Source organism: Plasmodium berghei (genome assembly GCF_900002375.2).
Source record: "Plasmodium berghei ANKA genome assembly, chromosome: 11".
NCBI lineage: Eukaryota > Apicomplexa > Aconoidasida > Haemosporida > Plasmodiidae > Plasmodium > Plasmodium berghei.
In genome coordinates, this window is record NC_036169.2 from 1,596,178 (window position 1) to 1,620,009 (window position 23,832).

Here is a 23,832-nt window from a genome sequence, read left to right on the forward strand (position 1 = left end):
ATTATTCCCACATAATACGTGTATATACATAAATTTATGTGAATGGATAAATACCTTTTTTGTTCCCTTGTTATCACTATAATTGTATATTAATTTATTGTGGTAATAATATGGAACTGCATAATAAATTAATATATAGCTAACTAACTTTTGAGCTAGCTATTTTTGTTTGCTGTCCTCATAATAGGAACACGATCAATAAAACAATAAAAAAAATCAAGCATTAAATTATTTAATTTATTTTTCAATATAAGAGCATTTATGTAGAAAGATAATTATACTAAAATAAAAAAAAGTAAGAAAAGTAGGACAAGAAAATATGCCCCATATATTAATTGACCATTTGTGTGTATGCAAATTCTTCTACTATCATTGTGTTTTCCTTTATATAGAATATAATGGGTGTTCATTTTGAATAATGGAAAACCGAGTTACATGGGTGAATTTGAGAAGGGTATTAAGTTTACCATAGTTTAATAAATTATATACGTGTGTGTAAAGAAAAATACCCAACATATTTACAGGGATACAATTCCCAAATGTATAAAACAAATAATTAAACCAGAGTAGTAATGTTGTTATGCATAAATATTAACATATAAAAAGGGTAAAAATAAATATAATAAATGAATAATAATGAAAAAAATAAAATCGAAACAATAATACCTGACATAGGTATTTTATTCCTCGAAAACTAATCATGCTAAGTTTTATAAAGAATATGAACAATCTCAAATTAAAATTATGTATCTACATATATTTATAAGAATATGTTTATATTTAATTATTTATGCGAAAAAAAAAGTATGCACATTTTAAAATGGGTATCAGGGGAAATTTGCAAATAAGCTTAAAGTGTATATGTATCGTCGTATAAATCATGTATAATATATAGTACATAATTTTCGAATAAATTTTTGAAAAAATAAGATATTCACAAAAAGAGAAATTATTATTCTTCAATTTAAGCTATGAATATTCTCCACAATATATGATATATTGGAATTTATCATATCGATATTATAAAATATAATATTTTACAGGAATATTTATTGATTGTTGCTTTTCTTTATCTAACTCAGTGCCTTAACAACCATATTAACATTAAACTTTTTCAAATGCGTATATTTTTGTCCAACTCCAACAAAAACAATGGGCCTACCAGTAAGATAAACCATAGAAAGTGCAGTGCCTACTTTATCATCAACTGTGTCAAATTTTGTGAGAAGTATTCCATCTATGGTTCTTTTATGAGTATCACATGTAGCATCTATTAATGTTTGATTGAATTTTTTAAGTTGATCAATAGCATCATTTCCTACTAATGCTTCTCCAACAAAAAGTATTAAATCTGGATTATTTATTAAAATTAATTTTCCTAAAGATCTCATTAATGGTTCATTATCTTGCATTCTACCGGCTGTGTCTATTAAAATTACATCATATTTTTCTTTTTTTGCATAAGAAATAGCATCTTTAGCAATAGCAGCTGCATTTTTTCCATATCCTTTTTCAAAAAGATAGACATCTAAACATTTTGCATGTATTCTTAATTGTTCAATTGCACCTGCTCTAAATGTATCACAAGCTGCAATCATAATTTTAAGATTTCCTTTTGTTTTTAAATAATAACAAACTTTTGCTAAATTTGTAGATTTTCCAACACCATTTACTCCTAAAAAGCAAATAGAGTATAATTTTCCTAAAGATTTTGCTTCTAAAGCTGATCTAAGCACATCTACTGAATCTTTAGGTATTAAAATAGATTGAAGAGTATCTGAAAATATAGTAGAAACCGTTTTTTTAACATTTAAAGAAAACATTGTTTTTTTTTTCCCTATTAATTTTTCCTTCATTCTTTCTATTAAGATATCACATATTTCTGAGGCTACATTTTTTGAAAGCAATTTAGTTTTAATTTCTTGTAAAATTTTTTCTATATCACTTTCTTCAATAGTATTATTAGACAAAAACATTTTAAGAATAGAATCATTTAATTGACTCATAATGTTGTTTTTATTTTCAGTTATAGAAGAATCACTTGAATCATCAAATTCTCCTTCATATTTAACAATTTCATTTGAGTTATTTTTATTTTCACTTTTTGATGAATAATCTAATTTTTCGATATCTTTTTTTGTTATTTTTTTATTTAATTCCCATTCTCTTGCATTTTTTTTTGTTTTACTTTTTTTATTTTCACATTTCCCACTTGTTGATTTGTTTGTATCGGAATTGTTTTCTTCATCACCTTCTCCTTTTTCACTTTTATTATTTTCCCCATTGCTATTTGTATTATTATTATTAAGATTATTTTTGTTTCCAAAATCAGGACTGGATTTTTGCATTGCTTTATCAGATTCTTCTAATATTTTTAAAAATTGTTTATCAAAATTAATAGGTAAATTATGTTCAAAAAAATTAAAATTTTTTGGAATTAGTTTTACAAATTGTTTTTTAATTTTGTTAAATAAATTGTCAAGATATGCAGAATTTTGAATTCCTTGATATACAATCAATATTACCATGTCTAAGTCGTTAACAAATTTCCATTTTGAATAATATTTATTATATTTATTACTAAATTCTTCATATTTTCCTTCTATTAACCCTATTTTTATAATTGCCCTTATAATATTTTCTTCAATTTCATAAAAGTTATATGACCACAATACAACCCCTCCTTTATTAAAAACATTTACTACATCGATCATTTTCGTCTTTTCTGCTTTATGCCAATATGAATATTATATACATATGTATGAAGAAATAGAAAAGAAAAAATAAATCGATACAAAACAAGGAAAGTTGAATAAATGAGCTAAAAATAAAATCAAAGTAAAAAAAAATATATGCTACGAATTAGTATTCTATTAATATAATTTTACTTTGATTTTATTTTTTTATCTTTTTAGCTATATGCTAACAAGAAGAACATGTTTCGAATCAAATGTAGGGTTAAATAAAATAAAGCAGGTCACACATGCACACATAGATTATGCTATATATAGTAATATGCAAAAATAAAAAAACACATCATTATTTAAGTATATGGGAGTGTATAAATTCACATTAGCAGGCACATATATATAGCGCATATATATTTTTTCATAATGTTTACCCAAATAAGCATTTTAAAACATAATCTTGTTCTGTTAAGGCCCCAATACAATATATTTTTTAAAAGTATTTTTCGATTTTATAAAAATTGTGAATAAATTGATATACATACAATAGCATAAATATAACATACATGTTTTAAAAAAATGTGTAAGGGTGAAAAAATATATTACTTTTAAAATGGTATATATATATATATATATATGCTTATTTGTATATACTTGATATTACCAAAAAAGTTACATATTGGACGTGAAGGGGTATACAATATTTAACAACTTATGGGGGGGGGTAAGTAGTGAGTAATCAAAAGTGCTCAACTGGTATTAATGAATATAAAATATATAGTATATGCAAAAAAAATGTACAATTCATATAAAAAATAAGTTATAAAAAATTAAAAAATCGATAAATAAATATGGAAATAAATATGGAAGTATAGTTCGCATAAAATTACATTTATTTGAATATCTTGTATAAAAATTAACGAAAAATAAATGAGATAATAATAATCAAATAAGGTAAATAAAATAAAAATTGGAGAGGTCTATTTTATGAATAATTGCCACGTTTTTTTTCTTCATGCAGTATTAACATAATTAAAACAAAAAAAAACTGAACTAAAGGGAATAAGAAATAAATAAATAAATCCAATCAAAATAAAATAAATATAATATACGAATATGAAACAAATAGTCAATTTGGAAATAATATGGAAACAATTAAAATCAACTATTGTAAGAATTGTAAAGTATATTAACACTGAATATTACTATATTTTGTTTTAATTTTCTGTATTGCTCTACTTGTTTTTTACATAGGAAATTGAAAATACGGAAATAAAAAAGAACACATGCCGTGCATATATAAATATTATGAATTACGAACATTTTTTTATATAATGTCGCCCAATTTATAATATAAGTCACACTTATATATATACTTAAAAATAATTTTTAATTTTCTATTATCAGGTAGGTATATTTAATAATTTGAGAAAAATGCAAGTCCATTATAAATTTTTTCTTAGCTGATTTATTTATGTTTGTAAATATCCTCAAAATTATGTAATATTTTTTTAATTTTTTAACAAAAAAATATTTGTAAACTTGCTATTGCAATTTAGGGTATTTTTCCTTTAATAATTAATTATAAACAATTTCAAATAGGTATGAAAAACTGCTATATGTTCCACAAACAAAAAATATTCTAGATATAACTTTCCTATAGTACCAAACGCCCAATTACATATATATGTATAATGAATATTCTTAAAAAATAATATATATATATATATATTGTGGGACTATGGCGTAATAAATATAGGAGGATGACACTATAAGTTTAAGATGCCTGCTTTAAATGATTGGCTTTTGTTTGGCTTTATAATATATATATGTGATGTATAAAAGATTTCAAATTTTGTTTTGCTTTCTTTGATCTTATGTTTATCATAAAAAATGAATACTCTCATAATGGGCTTATTAGCAAATGCTAATAAAAAATTGTTACAAAAAATTGTGATATCATCTGGAAAAACAAAAAATATTGATTTAGTATACGGAAAAGATATAATAAAAATGCACTTAAAAAAATATGTAGATTTATGTAATAAATTTATAGAATTATTTATACAATTATGTGAATTAATTAAAAAATTAGATAAGAACTTCGAAGAATATGACCTACAATCTTTTGTTATGGAAATGGAAAATCGCACATTAAATGGTAATAATTTTTTGAAGAAAAAAGAGAAGGACAAATTTTTAAAGGAAACGCAAATAAATATAGAAAAAATAATAGGGGATATAAAATGTAACCTTTTAAATACTCGTGAATATATAAAAAAAATAAAGGAGTTATATTTGTTAATATATATATACATATATAATTTTTATTTTAATATAAATATGCTTGATGAATATTTACAAAAAAACAATATAAAAAATGAAAGCAATATTATAAATAGCAATAATGATTGCACACGTCAAAAAAGTCAGACATATAATGATGTTGTCAACATAAAGAATAAAAAAGAGTCTTTTGAGAATTTGCTCATTGAAAATTTTATAAATTTAAATAATATATGCATTTTTGAATTTGCTGAATTTATTTCAAAAGACATATTTATTTCTTTATTTTATTCGTATAAAGATATTGCAAAGATTTCTAAAAAATGTCTTAATTGGAAAAATAGCGAAAGATACCATAATGTTATTGATAATATTAATCATGATAAAATTAGTGTAACTCGTTTGAACGAAATATGTTTTTTTTTTTTTATGACAGTTATTATATATTATATTGAAAATGATTTAAAGCTACGAATAAAAATGTTTACATTATTAATAAATAATCTTCATAAAAATAAATTAAATTTAAAAAAATATAATTTAATACTTAAACATAATCCATATTTAAGCAAAATTAAGAAATTGGCATGCATATTTTTATAAAAAAAATAAATATATATATATATATATCCATTTTTTTTATCATTATATTTTTTTGTATTAAAATTTTAGTAAGGATGTGTTTGTACACATTTATATAAAAATATATTTTTTAGTTTTTTAAAAATTAAAACAAATAATAACTTATTATAAGAGTTATTTAATAAATTACATAATGTAATCATTAACAAAAAGCAGAGAAAATATAGAAAATGCAGTTGTATACATGGAAACGAAAATAACCTGCAAAGGTGAAAATAAATAAGTATAATTTCTTTACCATAAATAAAATTAACAGAAATAAAAACTATAGAATGAATAACTCGTGTAAAAATAAAAGCATAATAAACAAGTGTGTGCATAAATCAATATCTTACATTTATAATAGTTGTGTCGCTGTTATCAGATATCAAAACATGTTTCCATCTTAAAGAATAAATAATTTCAAATATTACTATAGTGGTTATAACTATGGCAGGTGTTATCCTTTTTTTGGTTATTCTATAAAAAGTTGATAATAGTAGTAATAATACAAATGAAGGGCAATGGTATAAAAATACGACATAGGATAAAAATTCTTTAGCAAATATATAGATGTGCATAATAATATCTTACTTTCCAGTGAAATCTTTATTAATCTCATATGTGCCAATTACTAAAAAGAAAAATTATATATGATATAATAGTTATATATATAAGCATATAGGGATATATACAATTTTATTTATGGTATATTCTGTTCAAAACATACATACAAAGAATCCTATAATAAGTTCTCTATATATCAACAATGGCTCTTTAACATCTATCTGAATTATGGCCTTTATTATAAATATATTGAAATCAGTAATTGTCATAATAACGCAAATATAAATAAAAAATGCAAAGGTTTTGCTATTATTGAAAAATAACCTAATTCTGAAAAAAAAAAAAATCACAAACTTTTATGTAATATCTGACAAGTATAGGTAAATTATGATGTTTTGTTGAAATGTTTTTAATATATGAACGCGCATATATATTATTACAATTTATCTAATTTTGGGAATATTATATTTTTTTTTCGTCTCTTTGGGTCAAGAAATTCCCATTTATACAACTATAAAAAATAAATAGGTAATAACAATAAAACAAATTGCACATATATGGTAGTATTTATAATAAACTATGCATATATTTGTTTTATACTAACTTCCACATTGAAATACTTCATAGCCCATATGCTCATCAAAATTCCAAATAAATTACATCCTAGAACATCTAACAAGATCTGCAAAACGAAATTGTATGAGCATATTATGTTTTGTAGAATATGTTAAGGTTATATATGTATATATGATGAATTTAAAGAAATGGTATATTAGAATGAAACAAGTGAAGTTGCTCATTCATAATATGTATGTATGGATATCTTTTTGTACTTACATGATCCCACCAACATTCGTAAAAATTTGGAAGTATATTTCTAAATTTGAGTTCAACTAATTCAAATAAAACACTATTCACATTTAAATAAAAAAAATTTCTGATTACAAGTCCTTTTCCAAGCCATCCAAGTAAGTGTGCAACTACAAATCTATCAAATTTATCCTTTAAAAAAAATAAATATATATATTTATATTAGGATACTAGTACTGTCATTTTTATATATTTTTATGCATTTATATATTCATATTTGTTTTTTATTTTTTTTTAATACATAAACATTTTCCCATGAGTTGCAATTTTCCATATATGTGCGCTCGACTTTGGAAAAGTGTATATTTGGTTTGACATATTTAATGATTAATTGAATTTCATTTATTGACTAAATAACAAAAAAAAAAAATAATAATAATGAGTAAAAATGTATAAGATTAATAACAATGTGATAATAATATTTATGGTACGCTTGGAAATACATATTTATATATGCTATTTTATTATTATTATTTTTTTTTTTTAATCTTACAAAATATTGAATAAATAACATTAATCCGAAATATAAGGCTCCAAATATATACATTACAATTTTAAAAAATTCCCTTTTTACGTTATTAACGTGTTGAGTCAAAAGCCATAATATTGAAAAAAAATTGAGAACAAAAACAATTGAGGATCTGAAAAAAATTAAAATTTGTTTATATATATCTTGTTTTTTTTTGGTATGCATACACAAAATTGATAAAAGTTAAATTAGACATATCATGGAAACAACACGAAGCATATTTCCTCTCTTTCTATATATTTGAATGTCTTTTTAATAAGTATAATATTTCCTTACATTATTATTCGTGTTTTAAAATCAAATTGGGAACTAGTAAATGACAATAATAAAGATCCCAATCCTAAAATCGCTATTGAGCACTCTTTTATCCTATTAAGGGAAATAAAAATAATAATTAATATGGGCAAATGTCTATTTGCATAGCATATAAATATATTTTTCTGAATTTTATTTTACATTTTTTTAACTTTCTTCTAATTAAAATATTCCCCTCCAATAAATATTAAGATAGTCTTATTATTGTATGGAATTTATTCTGTACATTACGCAATGTAACATATATTTCATATTTATATATTCTGAAAAAAAATAGAAAAGTTGTATTTGTACTTATATATACACATTTATAGCAATATTCCCCAAAAAACGAAACATATTATTTTATAAAAAAATGGTATAAATCAATATATGTAATTTAAAAATATGAAATATTTATAATGTGCTTTTAAAAATAATGTACCTTTTATTTTTTGGAGGCAGTTGTTTTAGAATATAAATAGAACTATAATATAAAATTAATCTCAACGAAATTAAATTAAATTAAATTAAATTAAATTATCCAATTTTAAAGTTACTTAAATAAATAAACTAGTAAATATGATGATATATAAATACAAAAACAATATGCAGCATTATACACATATATATATATATATAATAGTGAATAAAATTAAGGAAATTTAATTACCCTTAACATTAAAATTTACAAGCAAAATAAAGTTTCCAAAATTCCAACGGCTTTCTTACAAAATTTGTAAATGAAATATGATTGTATTATATTATGTATTTATAATAAGTAACAAAACAAACGCGCATTTGTTCTAATACCACGCAATTATTAAAAACAAATAATAAATAAATAATAAATAAATAAATAAATAAATAAATAAATAAATAAATAAATAAATAAAAATAAATAATAATAATAATAATAATAACAATAAATTAATTGATTAAACGAATATTATTACACTAATAATACCATGAAAATAAAATAAGCAATTTTAACTTCCTATGTATATCTAAGATTAAATCATTGTATCTTAACATATGATAAGCCATTACAACAAATGAGTATAATAAAAAATGAAAAAAAAATGCATTAAAAAAAAGTAATATTAATTGAATAAATGGTGCTTTTAATATGTATTTCTTTATCAAACATTTTGATGAGTATTTTATCATTTTGTATTGGAGATATAAATTATTTAGCCATGAAGAAATTAATAAATTCATTATACAATATAATATTTGTAGATTTGTTGCTACTTCGACAAAATACGATGTATTTTTAAAATTACATTTTTTACACAAATTGTAATTTTATTAGCATATTTACAAATGATATGCTATTTTTCTTTTATTCCTTAAAATATGAAGAAAAAGAAACCAACTAAATTTTATTATTTTTTTTTTTAAAAAAACATCTTTACAAGGAATTGCAGAGTTGCCATAATTAATATGTTACATACATAAAAATAATTTTTACTAAAACCGCTATATACCTTAAGATAGATGCAATAAATATCAAACAACATAAATGATAAACATGTTACAAAAACAATGATATACTACTATCCTCAAATAATATTTCTTTTAACATACGTGTGAATATTATTTGGTGTAATACTTTCTTTGCGAATATTTGTATTTTATAAGCATAAACGTTTTTTGTATATTAAAATATATTTGAAAAAAAATTTTAATTTATTTTTTACAACGAATAAAGCTATATATACGAAATATCCACAATTTTTAAATACCAATATGTGTATATATGATATTACTAAAAAACATATTTTTTTCTATAAAACCAATAAAAAATTATCAGAAATAAATTTATAAATATATGTAGGAATTAAGACTGTGGAAATTGTTTATAAAAAGAAATAAAATACGAATAAAAAAAATAGTTAATTTTTCTTGTTTTGAGGAAATTATTCTATAATATACATTTATAGGTTTAGTGCATTGGATTTTTTTTTTTTGGATATGCATTTTTATGAACATTAAGGGTGTTACTATTTTGATTTATATATAAATAAAAAGTATATAGGATATCATCTTTGCATATATATGTATTCAGTAAAATAGTGATTATATCATGGACCCATGAAATTTGCGTATACAAAATTATGTGTGGCCCTATAATATATTATATAGCAAACATATATGAATATTAAAATATTCACCTTATATTAATCATAAGTTTTTCACACATTTTATTGTTATATCACTAAAAAATAAAAACAAACCAATCAAATATACTGCGACTACCAATCTGTATATCCGTTTTTTTCTCTTATTGATGTACTGTTCAAGTATTTTGAAAAAAAAATACATATATATAAACAAAATGATGGATATAGAATGGGGAAAAAAATAAATTTTAGATATTAAAAATTCGTGTATTTTGTTAACAGGGGAATAACATATTATTTCAGCATCAAATGTTATATAAATTGTATTACATTTTCTTATTGAAATGACTGGTACCAATTTTATAGTTTTCATATTTCTCATTAATATTGTGTGTACATGTTATTTATAAATATATTTTATCATAAATAACTGCACACATATATATATATGCAACCCTATAGCCCTTTACAAGGCCATACATGAAATAATTGTAATTTCCATGATACATATAAAATTTTTATTTTTAATGAGAAAGTTAACTTTATGAGTAATAAAAAAAATGGATGATAAACTATATTCTTATGTAGTTGTGTTTGATATGTCAAATGATGCACAGTTAATACGCCTTACCACATAATTATATATTACCGTATATCTATATTATATAATTTATATGCATTTTTTAATATTTTTTTATACTTTGTTTTTTTCTCACACGCTTCCCAAGCGCATTTATATTTTTTGAACTTATATATAATTCCTTCAGATTTTTATATAATAATTTTTACAATTATTAAGATATATTTAGCAAAAGATATGGAGTATATATTTTTGTGCAAATTTTACGTCATAAAAAGCGTTTTACTAATATATAATAATATAAATATAATTTATATGTAACAATATTTACATATAAATAAATATATGTATGTTCTATTTATATGGGCATACACAATATGCTCATATTAACGTCATATTTTTTTTTTCATTTATTAAACCATTGAATATGTATATGTAATAAAATTCATACTCCCAAGAAAAGATTAAGTGTAAATTACATACTTGAATTTATATATTTTTTTAAAACAATAATTAAAATTTTTTTTTCTCTGATATATATGATGCATAATAATTGTTCCTATATTATTTGGCATTCACAAACGTCCCCTTTTTTACGCAATATATATAATATTATATAGGGATAAATATAATAAATATATATAAATATTATCATAAACTATATATATAGTAATTTATATTGGAAAGTGAATTAAATTTTAATATGTATATAAACCTATAAAGTTTGTACATATAAGAAAGAATGCATATATTTTACGTTGCATATTAATTTCTCCATTTCTTGTGCACATAAGATTTTTTACTTTGGCCATATTAAAATATTCCGTTTTTAACAATTAATAGATTTTATATATTATTATAAATATTTTTTATTAATTTTTTATGTATATATTTATTAAACTTATATAAAATATATATTTATATATTTTACATTTTTTTTTATATTTCTTTCACCCCTTTTCTTATAATTTTCTTAATATTAATATATATTTAATAGTTTAAAACACAAAAAGAGCAAAATAAAAATTATGAAATTATAAAAGAACGATTTGTAAAAACATGGAAGATAAGGAGATAAATAATGAGAATAACAACAAAAGTAAGTTATTATATGCATAATGTTTATGATTAGTATATATTCATTTCCTTGAACCATATATAATATAGATTGCAATTTTCGTCTGCCTTTCTTTTCAAACTGTATTTTATTTATGGTGTTGTGGCGTATGCATTTTTTTTCCCAAACAATATCCTTCTACATGTATGTATGCATGTATATATATTATATATATTTTTTTTAATTACGAAAATCAATTAATTTCTCCATAGAAGATGTTAATAAAGATGATGATAACATGCAAAAAGAAGACGAAATAACAAAAAAAAAAACAGAAAATTCAGAAGAAAACGATCTTTCACTTGCAAAAAATGTTTCCTTAGGAAAGCATTTGTTGATTGGAAATGCTGTGAAAAAAGGTAAATATGAAAATAAAAAGATGAGACTTATATGAATGTCATATATACAGTTATTCCTTTCGAAATTTTTTTTTTTCTCTCTGATCGGTTTCGTTTAATAACAATTGCATGTTATGAGCATTTTGTGTTTTTTTAAAAAAATGGTTCTTTTGATTTATCTCATAAATGTGAATATAAATTTGTTTGGGTGTCATATTTATGGAATAATCACATAGTTACACATTTTATTTATCATTTTTTGAACAGTTCGATCAGAATTGTGTATATTTTGTTATTTTTTTTTTTTCCTATTTCTACATGAATTTGTAATTACTTAAAAATGATGTGTATAGGAATAAGTGTTAGTGTGAGGGGAAGAGCATCAAATGGTGGATTAAATTCAAAACAAGCTGGTTCAGCATGGAAGAAAAAAGATGATAAAACTGGGGATAGCCAAGGAGAAGAAAAAGAAAAGAAAATTGATGATGAATCATTTCCTGATTTATTAGAATCTACTGAAAAAATAAAAGCGGAATTAGTAAAAGAAAAAGATAAAAAGAAAAAACAAATTAAAGATTTAAAAAAAGGAGAAGAAAATATGATGAATAATACATTTGAAAGTTTAGACAAAAGTAAATTAAGTGATGGTATATTTGATAAGCAAAAAAAAATGGGAATGAATATGTTTGATGGATTAAAAAAAAATGATAACAATACAAAAAGATGGAATGATTATCAAACAAATGATATGGATAAAAATAGTATCAATAATATGAATGACAATGAAACGATTACTGGATATATACTTCCTGGATTTAAGGGAAAACATATGGTAGGTTTTAAATGCTTTTTAAAGAGAGGTATGCAAAATCCATCACCCTCACCCCCATCCCTAGTATATGAAGAAGTTTCTTATTTTAGCAATATAGAAAAAAGCGGTATGCAAAAAAAATTTATGAAATTAAATAATCAATCAGGACAACAAATGAACCATCAAATGAACCAACAAATGAACCAACAAATGAACCAACAAATGAACCAACAAATGAACCAACAAATGAACCAACAAATGAATCAACAAATGAACCAACAAATGAATCAACAAATGAATTCATCATTGAATAATCCAACTATAAATAATATGATGAACATGCATATGGGATATCCTATGAACATGCAAATGAATTCTCCTCAACAAAGAAATAATCATAATAGTGTATTGAATAATAATGAAGAAGAAAGTTTGAATCGAAACAATAACAATATTAATGGCAAATTTTTGAATGAGCCTCAACATAATAATCAAAACAGATTTAACAATAATATGTTTAAAAATAATAATAATTTTAATAGAAATTCAAATTTTTTTCAAAATAAGGGAGATGATAATAATGCAGGTAATGGAAAAATGATGAATTCTGGGGGAGGTATGCAAGGAAATAATTTAAATTATATGAAAAGAAATGATAAAAAAGAAGACCGAGGTTTTAAAAAAAAAGATATCGATGCTGAAGGAAATTGGAGAAATGCTGGAATTTCTAATAGAAATGACACAAATGATAAAAATAACATAAATTTAACAAATACTAACAATAATGGAAATAATAGAATGATGAGAAATTTCGGAAATGGTAAGAACTTGAATATGGATATAAATTTTGTTGACATAAAAAAAGATATAGAAAATAATAATGAACTAATTTTAAATCTTAATTTAAAATCTGTAGGTAATTTGCCTGGAAATAATAAAAACATGTTTAATAAAAATAATGAAGATCAAAAAAATAAAATGTATAAAAATAACATGGGAAATCAAATGGCTAACAATATTGGGGGAGGCCACGATTCATTTAATTACAGTTCTCACAATTTTTCTAATAATAATAACAATAATAATATAAATAACGAAAATATGAATGATAACCCAAATAATAATAAGTTTGATTATAATAAAAATTCGTTTAATAATTTAAATGCGAACAACAAAAATATGAATTCGTTGGATTCAAGAAAGGATAGAATGAGAGATGTGAGAAATATTAATGGCAAAAATAAGGTTAATGATGGTTAAGGAAATATGTGGATGTACTTAAATGATAATGTAGAATTGAGGGAAAAGAAAGGGCATCACCTTTTTTTTTTTTGCAAAATTGATACAAAGTTTTTATATAATTAATTTTATCCAACAGTTTTGATGGCGCTGCTTGGAAAAACAACTTTCGAAGAAACAATTTCGTTTGCACTTTGGAGTATATATCAATCAGGTTATCGAATTAAAGTATATGTAATTAATTAAAAATAATAAAATGGACCATATTGTTTAAATTAAAGCAATTGTGATTAATTTTTTTAGCCGAAAACCACCAGACATTTGGAAAGAGTACAATAAAATTGTTATTTATGTAAAAATTTATATGGGAAAAAAATATAGAGAAACTAGTTTTAAACATAGTTTTACTATATATATGTACATCCATACATACATTATTTTATCGGTTTGTTCATCGATTTAATATAGTGGCACATTTTATATTTTCTAATAATTTGTAAATATTGCTTGCGTCTGCATATAAAACAATATTTTTTTGTTATTTATGGAATTAATTTTTTAATTTTTTTTTTCATGCATATACATAACAATTGGAAATGTACATGCTTATGTGATATTTATAAGTATATATTATAGCCTAAAATGAGTGTATATACATATGTACATATTATATATTTTTTTTCATTTATGTATGGACTAGTTTTTCCTATGTACACATTTTAGGGAAATGTCACGCAACATATATATGATGTAATACATATACTATTAGTAGTATATATTAAAAATATATATTAATGCATGTGTACATATTCTATATATATAATATATGCATATACATATATATTATGAGCATTGCATTATTTAGAAGGCTCAATTAATAAACACTCCTATTAAATTACCTAGGAAATTAATTTTTTTTTTACCATATAAAATACAATATATATATGCATATATTTATGAAAAATATCACCTGTATTTTAATACCCCTTTTTTTATTTTATAATTTTTCCAAATATAATGCAGACAAAAAATATTTACATATAAGTTTACTTTTAATTTTTTTGAGGAAGTTGTGTTTACTCACATATATTTATGTATGTGTGTATTTAAAAAAACGAATTAAAAATGTAAGATAATATGAAATTTTATATATATACAACTGGCATGTTTGCTAATGAATATTTAAAAACAAATTATAATCCTCATTTATTTAAAATAAAAAAAGGAACCTTCAAATGTCTCCACACCATTTGTTTTCTTCTCGGATCTAAAAAGGAGTTATTAAAAATAGGAATGCTAGTACTATAATTTGAACATTATTTTTTTTTATTTTTTTTTTTTTTTTAAATATAGTACATACCTGCATTTCCTCTTCTCTTGTAAAATCATTTACAATATCAAATTCTGCTCGAATTTCTTCAGTTGTTTTATCTTTCATCATTGAAGCGATTTTACCACAAGTTAAATCCAAGAGGGGTTTTATATCGAGATAATTGGAAGCCTGAATTGGCAAGAAAAATTGTACATATGCATTATATATTTTTACATCTCATTTAAATTACACTATAATATTTTGTATTATAGTTACTTACCTCTATAAGTTCATAAAGGGTTTCTTTGTCTGTATTAACAAAATCATAATCCCAAACTGATACAACCTATTATATTTAAAAAATTATACGCATATATGTGAAAGTATATATATATATGCGTATAAGAAAGGAGGTTTAAATATATAGATAAATTGGAACATTGCAATGCACGTTTATTATTTTTATTTTTAGTGGTATAATTACGTCTTGTAAATTTGAGGTTATCAATGGTTTGGGTATTTCATCAGGTGGGTTATGGATATGATATTCCATATATTCAATTACTTTTTTTAAAATTTGTGTTTTTATATTTGGAAGGGGAATTGTATCTTCTTCTGAAGTCATAACTAATAATTGTAAACAGGAAATATGAAATGGTAAATTATAAAATATGTCAATTTAATAAATAGGGTCGTGTACATTATTCACTTATTTCATTCCTCTCTACTTATATATTCATACATATTTGGAATGATTTTTAAATTATTCACAGCTTTATTTGATGATTATAAATCCATACCTTCAAGTATATTAAATATTACTGTGGACATAGAAGCTGTATACTTATCCACAATAAATTCATCCCCTTCAAAGCTTACCAGTTTTATTTTATCATTTTTCATTTTACTAAAAAATTGGAAATTATTATAAATTTTTTTTCTTGTGTATGATTGCAAATTTGTATTTGCATGTATTTTTAATGTAATATATTATGTGCAAATAAAGTTGCATATGAAATCCTTTATATACATAGGGACTAATGTGTTTGCTATTCCTTACTAGTATTATATTTTAACGAAAAAAATAAAAAAGTATAATAAATATATGAGGAGAACAATTATATACACACTATATTAATGTTTCTTTTTTTTAAATATTAATTTATATTTTGTTTTATTTTTTATATTTGCGAACATAAAAAATAATTAGAGCTGAATTGTGTATAATTGAAAGAAAAAAATAATAAAATCACGAATAAAAAATTAATAACAAAGCCTTAGTTTAATTTGAAAATACCTTAAGCATCCATAAATAAAAATACGAATAAATAAGTTAAATAAATTCGATTATATGTATGTATTATACAATATTTATAATAACCTTTGGCAAACATATGCAAGAATTTTTTTTTTTTTTTTAAGTTCACATATAGGTAATGTTATTAATAGCATAAAGCACTAAAAAGGGAAGAGCCCCAAATATTATATAATAAATTCATAATAATGGAAAATATTATTAATTCGAAAAAGTAAAATTAACAAAATCGAAAATTGAGTAATATTTTTGGCTAATAAAATTTTAGTATCATAACTAAAAAACGTAATAAATATAATAATATTAAAAAATAATATAAATACACAGAATAATCAAGTTGTAATAATAAAGGAAAAAACAGGGGGAGCTAAAAAAATGTCGAAATAGAAAATAACAAAGTGATCTTTATTTTTGAAATTTATATACCATCAAAACGTTATTAGGCATATTATGCCATTCAAAATTTGATGCTGATAGATTAAATAGTAGCAAACATAAATATGAAGATAATGGAAAATAAACTATGAATTAAAATTTATGTATCAAGCAAACCCGTTTTTTTATGATGAATAATTTGTGAATATTATATAGTATATTTATTATGTACGGATATAAATAGTGTATTTAATATATTATTTATTTACATTTTTTTGTTTAAAAATTTATGCATCAATATAAAGATGTCTGCCATAGGTTTGCCTCCTCATATTTTAATTTTATTTCAATCGAGACCATTACTAGACTTTTATAAACCAATTAAAAAGAAAAAGCCAAAAGAATATAGTGGAATAAGTGAGTTTTTAAATTATTTTGAAGATGGAAAACCACCACCTAAAATAAAATTAGAAAGCCCAAAAGAAAGAAAAGAAAGGAAAAAAAAGGAAAAAATAGCTTACAATGAGCTAATTTTAAAAGAAAAAAAAAAAGAATATGATCCATTTAAAAATAATGATATATCGAGTGATCCTAAAAAAACTTTATTTATTGGTAGATTATCATATGAAGTAAATGAAAAAAAATTAAAAAAAGAATTTGAAACATATGGAAAAATAAAATATGTTAAGGTTATTTATGATCAAGATAAAAAACCACGAGGTTATGCTTTCATAGAATTTGAACATACAAAAAGTGTAACAGATGCTTATAATTTAGCAGATGGAAAAAAAATTGATAATAGAAGAATATTAGTAGATATGGAAAGAGCAAGAACAGTTAAAAATTGGATACCTAGAAGACTAGGAGGGGGGAAAGGACCATCTAGGGGTTCGGATGAAAGAAAAAAATTGACACATAGTGTTAATTGGAATGCTTTAATTAATAAAGATAAGTATAGAGATGACAAAAGAAAAAATGATGATTCATATAAACATATCCCATTATATAATGAGAGAAATGATGATGGTCCATATGGAAATAGTAGCTCTAGAGATCATAGATCACATAGAGGTAGCGAAAGGAATTCCAAAAGGGATAGAAATCATAGAAGTCGTAGAAGCGATTCTCGTGATAAATATCGTCATAAGTATCACAAGAGAGAACGTAGTAGGAATCGAAGTAGAGACCGGGATAGGGGAAGAGATCGAGATGGAAATAGAGACCGAGATAGAGATAGGAATAGAGATAGAAATAGAGACCGAGATAGGAATAGAGATAGAGATATGCATAATGATACTCATTATGATAAGGAAGAAATGTACAAAAATAATATGCATAGCCAGGAAAATGGAGAATATAATAATTATTACATGAACGAAATGAATAACAATAATGATCATGATGAAGGGTATGAATAATAGCTTTCCATGAAAATATCATAATAAATAATAGACTGATAAAAGTATTAAAATCGTTTAGTTTGAGGTACAAATAAATTGAGTAAAAATAATTTTCTAAACTTTCAAAACCTCTGATATTCCAAGTAATAAAAAATTCTATTTGCGCGACTTTTTTGTGAAGAGAAAGTAAAGATTGAAGAAACTTTTATAATTTATTTTAAAGAAATATGATAATACCTAATTGGAAAACAAATCTATCATTTTCTATGCTCTTAAACTTAAGAATTATTATTTTTTTTATGTTATATAAAATTTACATTCCTTATGGGCTAGCAGTAAGCGCAAATAGTTGTAAGGCAATTAAAAATGTTGTTTATTAAAAAAAATGCACATTTACACAAGCAATATGCAAGTGTGCATGATAAATTTTCTCTTTTATATGTACTTACTCTTTCTTATTGGCTCAAACTTTATGTAGAAAATGCTTAAAAAATAAAAATTTGCCATTTTAAGCAGGCTACTATATATCAATTTTTAAGTTTAAAAATGTGATTGATTTTTTTTAACTCTAAATCATTAAATTTGAAATTAATTTTATTTTCCTTATTTTTTATGAAATATAACATATATAGGGATGAAAAAAAGACGCAATTTTCACCCCTATATATATATTTATTTATTTATTCACTCTTTTTATGTGCGTGTATTTATTGTTTGGGCATAAAAAATATGTACATATGCAAATATGCACATTAATTTTATTAAAATATTTTTGCAATTTCTGCATATGGATACTTACGTATTAAAATTTTAAGACTTGCCTTTTTTCTATAATAAATTTAATTAATATTTTTTGAAGTATTTTATTAGTGCACATTTTTTTATTTTAAGCGTATAAAGATTGGAACGCTAGGAGAGTGCTCAAACAAAGTATAAATATAAAAATGTAGGATATGTTATGATTATTTTATTTATTTTTACTTTTTTATAATAATTGTATATTTATGCCACTTTTATGACTGCGAAATAAATTACTAGAAATTCTTTAAATAAAGGATCAAAATGTTATGAAAAATTAATATCATTGTGTATGTAATGTAAGAAGGTGGGAATATAGAGAATAATATTACAAGTATTTATATATTAATAAAGTACATGGCATACCTTTTCAGATAGTTTTTACAAATATATACAAAGGATTATAGATATATAAATAGTTGTCTAAAATGGAAGAAATAGATGTAAAATTCTTTACCTATATAGATATTAGAAAAAAGGATATGCGGAAAATTATAACAATGTGTAATAAAAAAAAACAAAAAAAAATTTTAATTAAAAAATTGAAAATGAATTTTGGAGAAAGAAATATAAAAATAAATGCAAATAAAAAAAAAACATTTTTAAGAATTAATAACTTTTTACCTGTCGGAATAAGCAATGAACAGACAATTGAGGAAATAGAAAATGATCAAGAAAATTTTAGAAAAGTTTGGATGGAAAAAAACACCACTTGTTTATATGATTTATCATTGTATAATATAGACAAAATGAAAAAAAAAAAAATGGAAAAAATAGTGACGGATTTATTCTATAATACATTAATTTATTGTATAGGAATAAATTTGTCTATTCGTGAAATATCTACATTTTTGTCTATACAAAAATACATTTTTTTAAAGCTTGTAAATGGTTATGAAAATATAATAAATATTTTTTTACAATTTAAAAATATTATCCTAAAACATTCTATTAATAGAAAACCGAATTATATTAAAATTTTTTCATATTCATCCATCAAGTTATTAATTAAATATTCAATGAACAATTTTTTTAAAAAATTCGCATTTTATAAGTTTATATTTAATCCAATTTATAAAATAAATTTTGAATGTCAAACTAATCAAATATTTGACTTTGACATATGTGATGATCAATGTTATGATATTAGGGATACGGAAAAGTTAAATGAAAAGATAAAATTTTATAATTTTGAAAACGCTGAAGAGCTTGATCGAGTCAAGGATTTAGTAAAACGTATATACATATAAAAAGAGAAAATATCCATAATTATATATCCCTTTTTAAATTGACTTTATTTGTGCGTGTATAAATCAACTATATATTTTCTACCACTTATTTATAATTTGCTTTTTTTTTCTATAATAGTTAACGTAGGAAATGTAAGCAATTTTGAAAATAAAAATAATGATAACTTCGAAAAAGATTTTCAAAATTATCTTGATAAATATAACATCAAGAAGGGTCTCAATATTTTTGAAGTTAATAAATATAAAAATGATAAAAATTTACAAAAGGTATTTAATAGCATTAAAAAAAAATCTAATTACCCAACAAAATTTTGTGAAAATTGTGAAGCCCAAAAAAAAAAAAATTTAGAAAAAGACATATCCAAAGAACAACTCATAAAAAAGGTAATATATATAATCATATACAAAATAGTAAATAAAATACAAAATTATTATATTCTCTATTGTAAATATAGTATATTTTTCTAAGGATATTTACATGTATAAATAAGTAAATGATTAAGGAGTTAGTTTGTATATGTATATATTTCTAGCTTTATATTTTCCCGTTTCATTCCATTTTTAGATTAATAATTTATATAACGATTTAGAGGAAAGAATCATTACGCGATTAAACATTCTTTTGGGAAATTGAAATGATTGAAAAAAAAAATGAAAGCATCATTTTATAAAACTATTCATGGAAATATGTTATGAAGACATGCGAAATTATACATAGCATTTTTTAAGTCTATCTTGTGATTCTATTTCTTTTTTTTTTTACAAAATATAAAAGTATTTATTTGTATAATAAAAATGTTTCGTCATTGTGCATTAACTTATTTTTATAATTCTTCGGAATCAAATCCTCGATGTTATTCGTTGCATCATAAATCATAATTTTTATATCTAATATAGAGTCATTTGACATTTTTCCTTTAAAAAATAAAAAAATAATTTATTAATTGATTGATTAATTATCAAAATTAAAAAAAAAAATTTTAAGAATGACATTGTTTTTCTTAGTATCGTTCGTATTTGTGTGCATAAAAATCGTAGATATGTATTATTTTCGTTCTTACTATTTTTCTCAAATTTGTTATAAAAAATAAAAGTGAACATACTTTGTACTCCAATTTTGAGGAACAATTCAGCGACTTGATCATTTAACTATTGGAATAAAAGAATAATAATGAAATGCCAAAATTAGAAATGTGATATAACATAGAAGACATTTGCTGCGTTTTCAGCAAACATTAAAACGTATTACCTTATTCATTTTAATAACCCTGAAATATTCACTTTTGAAATCATCATATATTTTGATTTGATTCATATTTTTTATTTGAGATTGAATTATGATATAACTATTTTTATTAATATTTTCATTAGTATTTTTTTTATATTTTTCTATTATTTTGTATGGTATTCCATTTGGAGTTATGTTATAATTGACCTATCAAATATTTAAAAAATCCAAAGAATAGTATGATAAATATTGATTCGTAAATAATAAAGGTATATTAAATATATGAGTTAAAAGGGTGGAAAAGAAGGAATGGATTATTCACAGATTTAAAAAATTTCAAAATGTGTGAACTTTACATGGTCTACTAAATACTTGGAATATAAATCATACATAAGTTTGGTTTTCAAACTATTATTCGAGGTATTTTGAGCTTCTTCTATAGCTTTTTTACATATGTGATGAATTTTTTCACACACATGTTCATAAAACAATTTTTCATTTTTATATAATTTATATATATTATCCTCAATATGGTCTTTAACTAATTTATGAGTATATGCACAATTATCTATAACATACTCATTATAAAGTAATTCATCATAATTAAAATACTGTTTCCATAACTGTGGCTTACATAAATTTGTTTCTAAAGTTTCCTCTATTGCAATATCAATGTAATGTTCTTTTTTATTTTGAATAATTTTTGTTAATAGTTGTATTAACTTTATACAAGTTTTACACGATGAAAATATTTGATGTGTCTTATCGATGTTTTCATATATTTCTTTTTTTATTTTCATCGTATTTTTATCGAAAATCCCTAATTTTAGTAATTCATAAATGTAATTATTTCCTGGATATATACAAGAACTTTTTTGAAAACCCCAAAAAAAAAGAAATAAAAAATGTACAAAAAAATATACTTTTTTAATATTATACATTTTAAAATTATATGATTACTAGCATTTTAATATTTATAGGATTACATTTTTCTAAATATATTTAAATATGCAATATATTCTTTTTATACTAATTCTTCAATGTATTAATTTTTAATAAAATAATTTTGATTTTTCTTATAAAAGTGTTGGAAAAAATGGAAAGGTGCTAATTTCATATTAAAATATAACATAGGACCTTTGGGGAAAATTAAAAAACAGTACACCGTTTGTTTTACTTTGTGTAGAAAAAAGGATATAATTTTTCACAATTTCAACGAGTTAAATATTAATATTTTTTATTATTTATAAACTTTTTTTACAATAGAATAATAAAACTTTTTAGGCATACAAGCATTATAATTCTACTAATATTATTATGATTATTTTTATTTTTTTAGCACAAAATTTTCCGTTTTGCAATTGAATGCCCACAAAAAACCAAATAGGCATTCGAAAATATACTACATGCATATACGAAACAACAGCATTAACCTCTATCCCAATAATGGTATACATATAATATATTTTTATGACTTTTTCCTTTTATTTTGATTAAATAAAACATTGACGCACAAAATTATACATTTTTTCCGATGGCATTCAAAGAAATATAATTTTTTTTATTACGTTTTTTTTTTTTTATTTCCAAATGTTCAATATAAATAAACATAAAAAGTTGCGAAGAATTTTTCCCGACATTTTTTGGCCATGGTGTAGGACAAATATATATGGTTATAAATATGAAAAAAGAAAATTAAATTGTTTATAATATAATTTTTTGAATATTTATATATTATATATGACAATAATAATGACTGGGAAAAATATAACGCCACCAAAAAAAGATAAATAAATATTTAAAAAACATATATGCATAATATCTTTAGCAATTTTCTCAAAATAATATATTTAAAATTGCTGCTTTAAATACTTTTGAAAAATAGCTACATTAAAAATGTATATGCAGTATATTAATTATATTAGTAAACAAAAATAAAAAAAATAAAAATATACGATATATTTGTAAAGAAAACATTGAAGTGGCAACAAATATTTACAAGTATATTAAACATATATGTATGAGATTTTTTTCATTTTTGAAAGTTGAGTAAAGGAAGTTAAATTATTTCGAAGAATATTGGATTAAT

At 22.0% G+C, this 23,832-nt stretch overlaps 8 protein-coding genes across 8 annotated transcripts; 4 read left to right on the forward strand and 4 right to left on the reverse strand.

Moving 5' to 3' along the window:
- Positions 1-1,073: 1,073 nt before the first annotated feature.
- On the reverse strand, positions 1,074-2,714 carry PBANKA_1142500 (signal recognition particle receptor subunit alpha, putative; the record flags this gene model as incomplete). Its single annotated transcript, XM_034565989.1, has 1 exon — positions 1,074-2,714. One exon carries the CDS (start codon positions 2,712-2,714, stop codon positions 1,074-1,076), a length of 1,641 nt encoding a protein of 546 aa, XP_034422630.1.
- Positions 2,715-4,580: 1,866 nt separating this feature from the next.
- Positions 4,581-5,576, forward strand: PBANKA_1142600 (conserved Plasmodium protein, unknown function; the record flags this gene model as incomplete). Its single annotated transcript, XM_034565990.1, has 1 exon — positions 4,581-5,576. One exon carries the CDS (start codon positions 4,581-4,583, stop codon positions 5,574-5,576), a length of 996 nt encoding a protein of 331 aa, XP_034422631.1.
- Positions 5,577-5,741: 165 nt separating this feature from the next.
- On the reverse strand, positions 5,742-8,018 carry PBANKA_1142700 (phosphatidylserine synthase, putative; the record flags this gene model as incomplete). The annotated part of the gene is made up of 11 exons (XM_034565991.1): positions 5,742-5,816; positions 5,951-6,074; positions 6,189-6,228; positions 6,325-6,491; positions 6,602-6,672; positions 6,766-6,843; positions 6,999-7,163; positions 7,273-7,380; positions 7,525-7,672; positions 7,837-7,929; positions 8,017-8,018. Coding segments are annotated over 11 exons (1,071 nt in total).
- A 3,601-nt stretch (positions 8,019-11,619) lies between these two features.
- Positions 11,620-14,086, forward strand: PBANKA_1142800 (conserved protein, unknown function; the record flags this gene model as incomplete). Its single annotated transcript, XM_034565992.1, has 4 exons — positions 11,620-11,659; positions 11,890-12,036; positions 12,369-13,646; positions 13,743-14,086. 4 exons carry the CDS (start codon positions 11,620-11,622, stop codon positions 14,084-14,086), a joined length of 1,809 nt encoding a protein of 602 aa, XP_034422633.1.
- Positions 14,087-15,296: 1,210 nt separating this feature from the next.
- On the reverse strand, positions 15,297-16,280 carry PBANKA_1142900 (suppressor of kinetochore protein 1, putative; the record flags this gene model as incomplete). Its single annotated transcript, XM_034565993.1, has 5 exons — positions 15,297-15,332; positions 15,426-15,566; positions 15,658-15,723; positions 15,862-16,004; positions 16,178-16,280. 5 exons carry the CDS (start codon positions 16,278-16,280, stop codon positions 15,297-15,299), a joined length of 489 nt encoding a protein of 162 aa, XP_034422634.1.
- Positions 16,281-17,372: 1,092 nt separating this feature from the next.
- Positions 17,373-18,485, forward strand: PBANKA_1143000 (U1 small nuclear ribonucleoprotein 70 kDa homolog, putative; the record flags this gene model as incomplete). Its single annotated transcript, XM_034565994.1, has 1 exon — positions 17,373-18,485. The coding sequence occupies one exon, from the start codon at positions 17,373-17,375 to the stop codon at positions 18,483-18,485; it is 1,113 nt and encodes a 370-aa protein (XP_034422635.1).
- Positions 18,486-19,693: 1,208 nt separating this feature from the next.
- PBANKA_1143100 (CLAMP domain-containing protein, putative) lies at positions 19,694-21,149 on the forward strand (the record flags this gene model as incomplete). The annotated part of the gene is made up of 3 exons (XM_034565995.1): positions 19,694-20,501; positions 20,634-20,899; positions 21,081-21,149. The coding sequence occupies 3 exons, from the start codon at positions 19,694-19,696 to the stop codon at positions 21,147-21,149; spliced, it is 1,143 nt and encodes a 380-aa protein (XP_034422636.1).
- Positions 21,150-21,293: 144 nt separating this feature from the next.
- PBANKA_1143200 (conserved Plasmodium protein, unknown function) lies at positions 21,294-22,684 on the reverse strand (the record flags this gene model as incomplete). Its single annotated transcript, XM_034565996.1, has 4 exons — positions 21,294-21,430; positions 21,577-21,664; positions 21,765-21,950; positions 22,100-22,684. The coding sequence occupies 4 exons, from the start codon at positions 22,682-22,684 to the stop codon at positions 21,294-21,296; spliced, it is 996 nt and encodes a 331-aa protein (XP_034422637.1).
- Between the last annotated feature and the right edge of the window lie 1,148 nt (positions 22,685-23,832).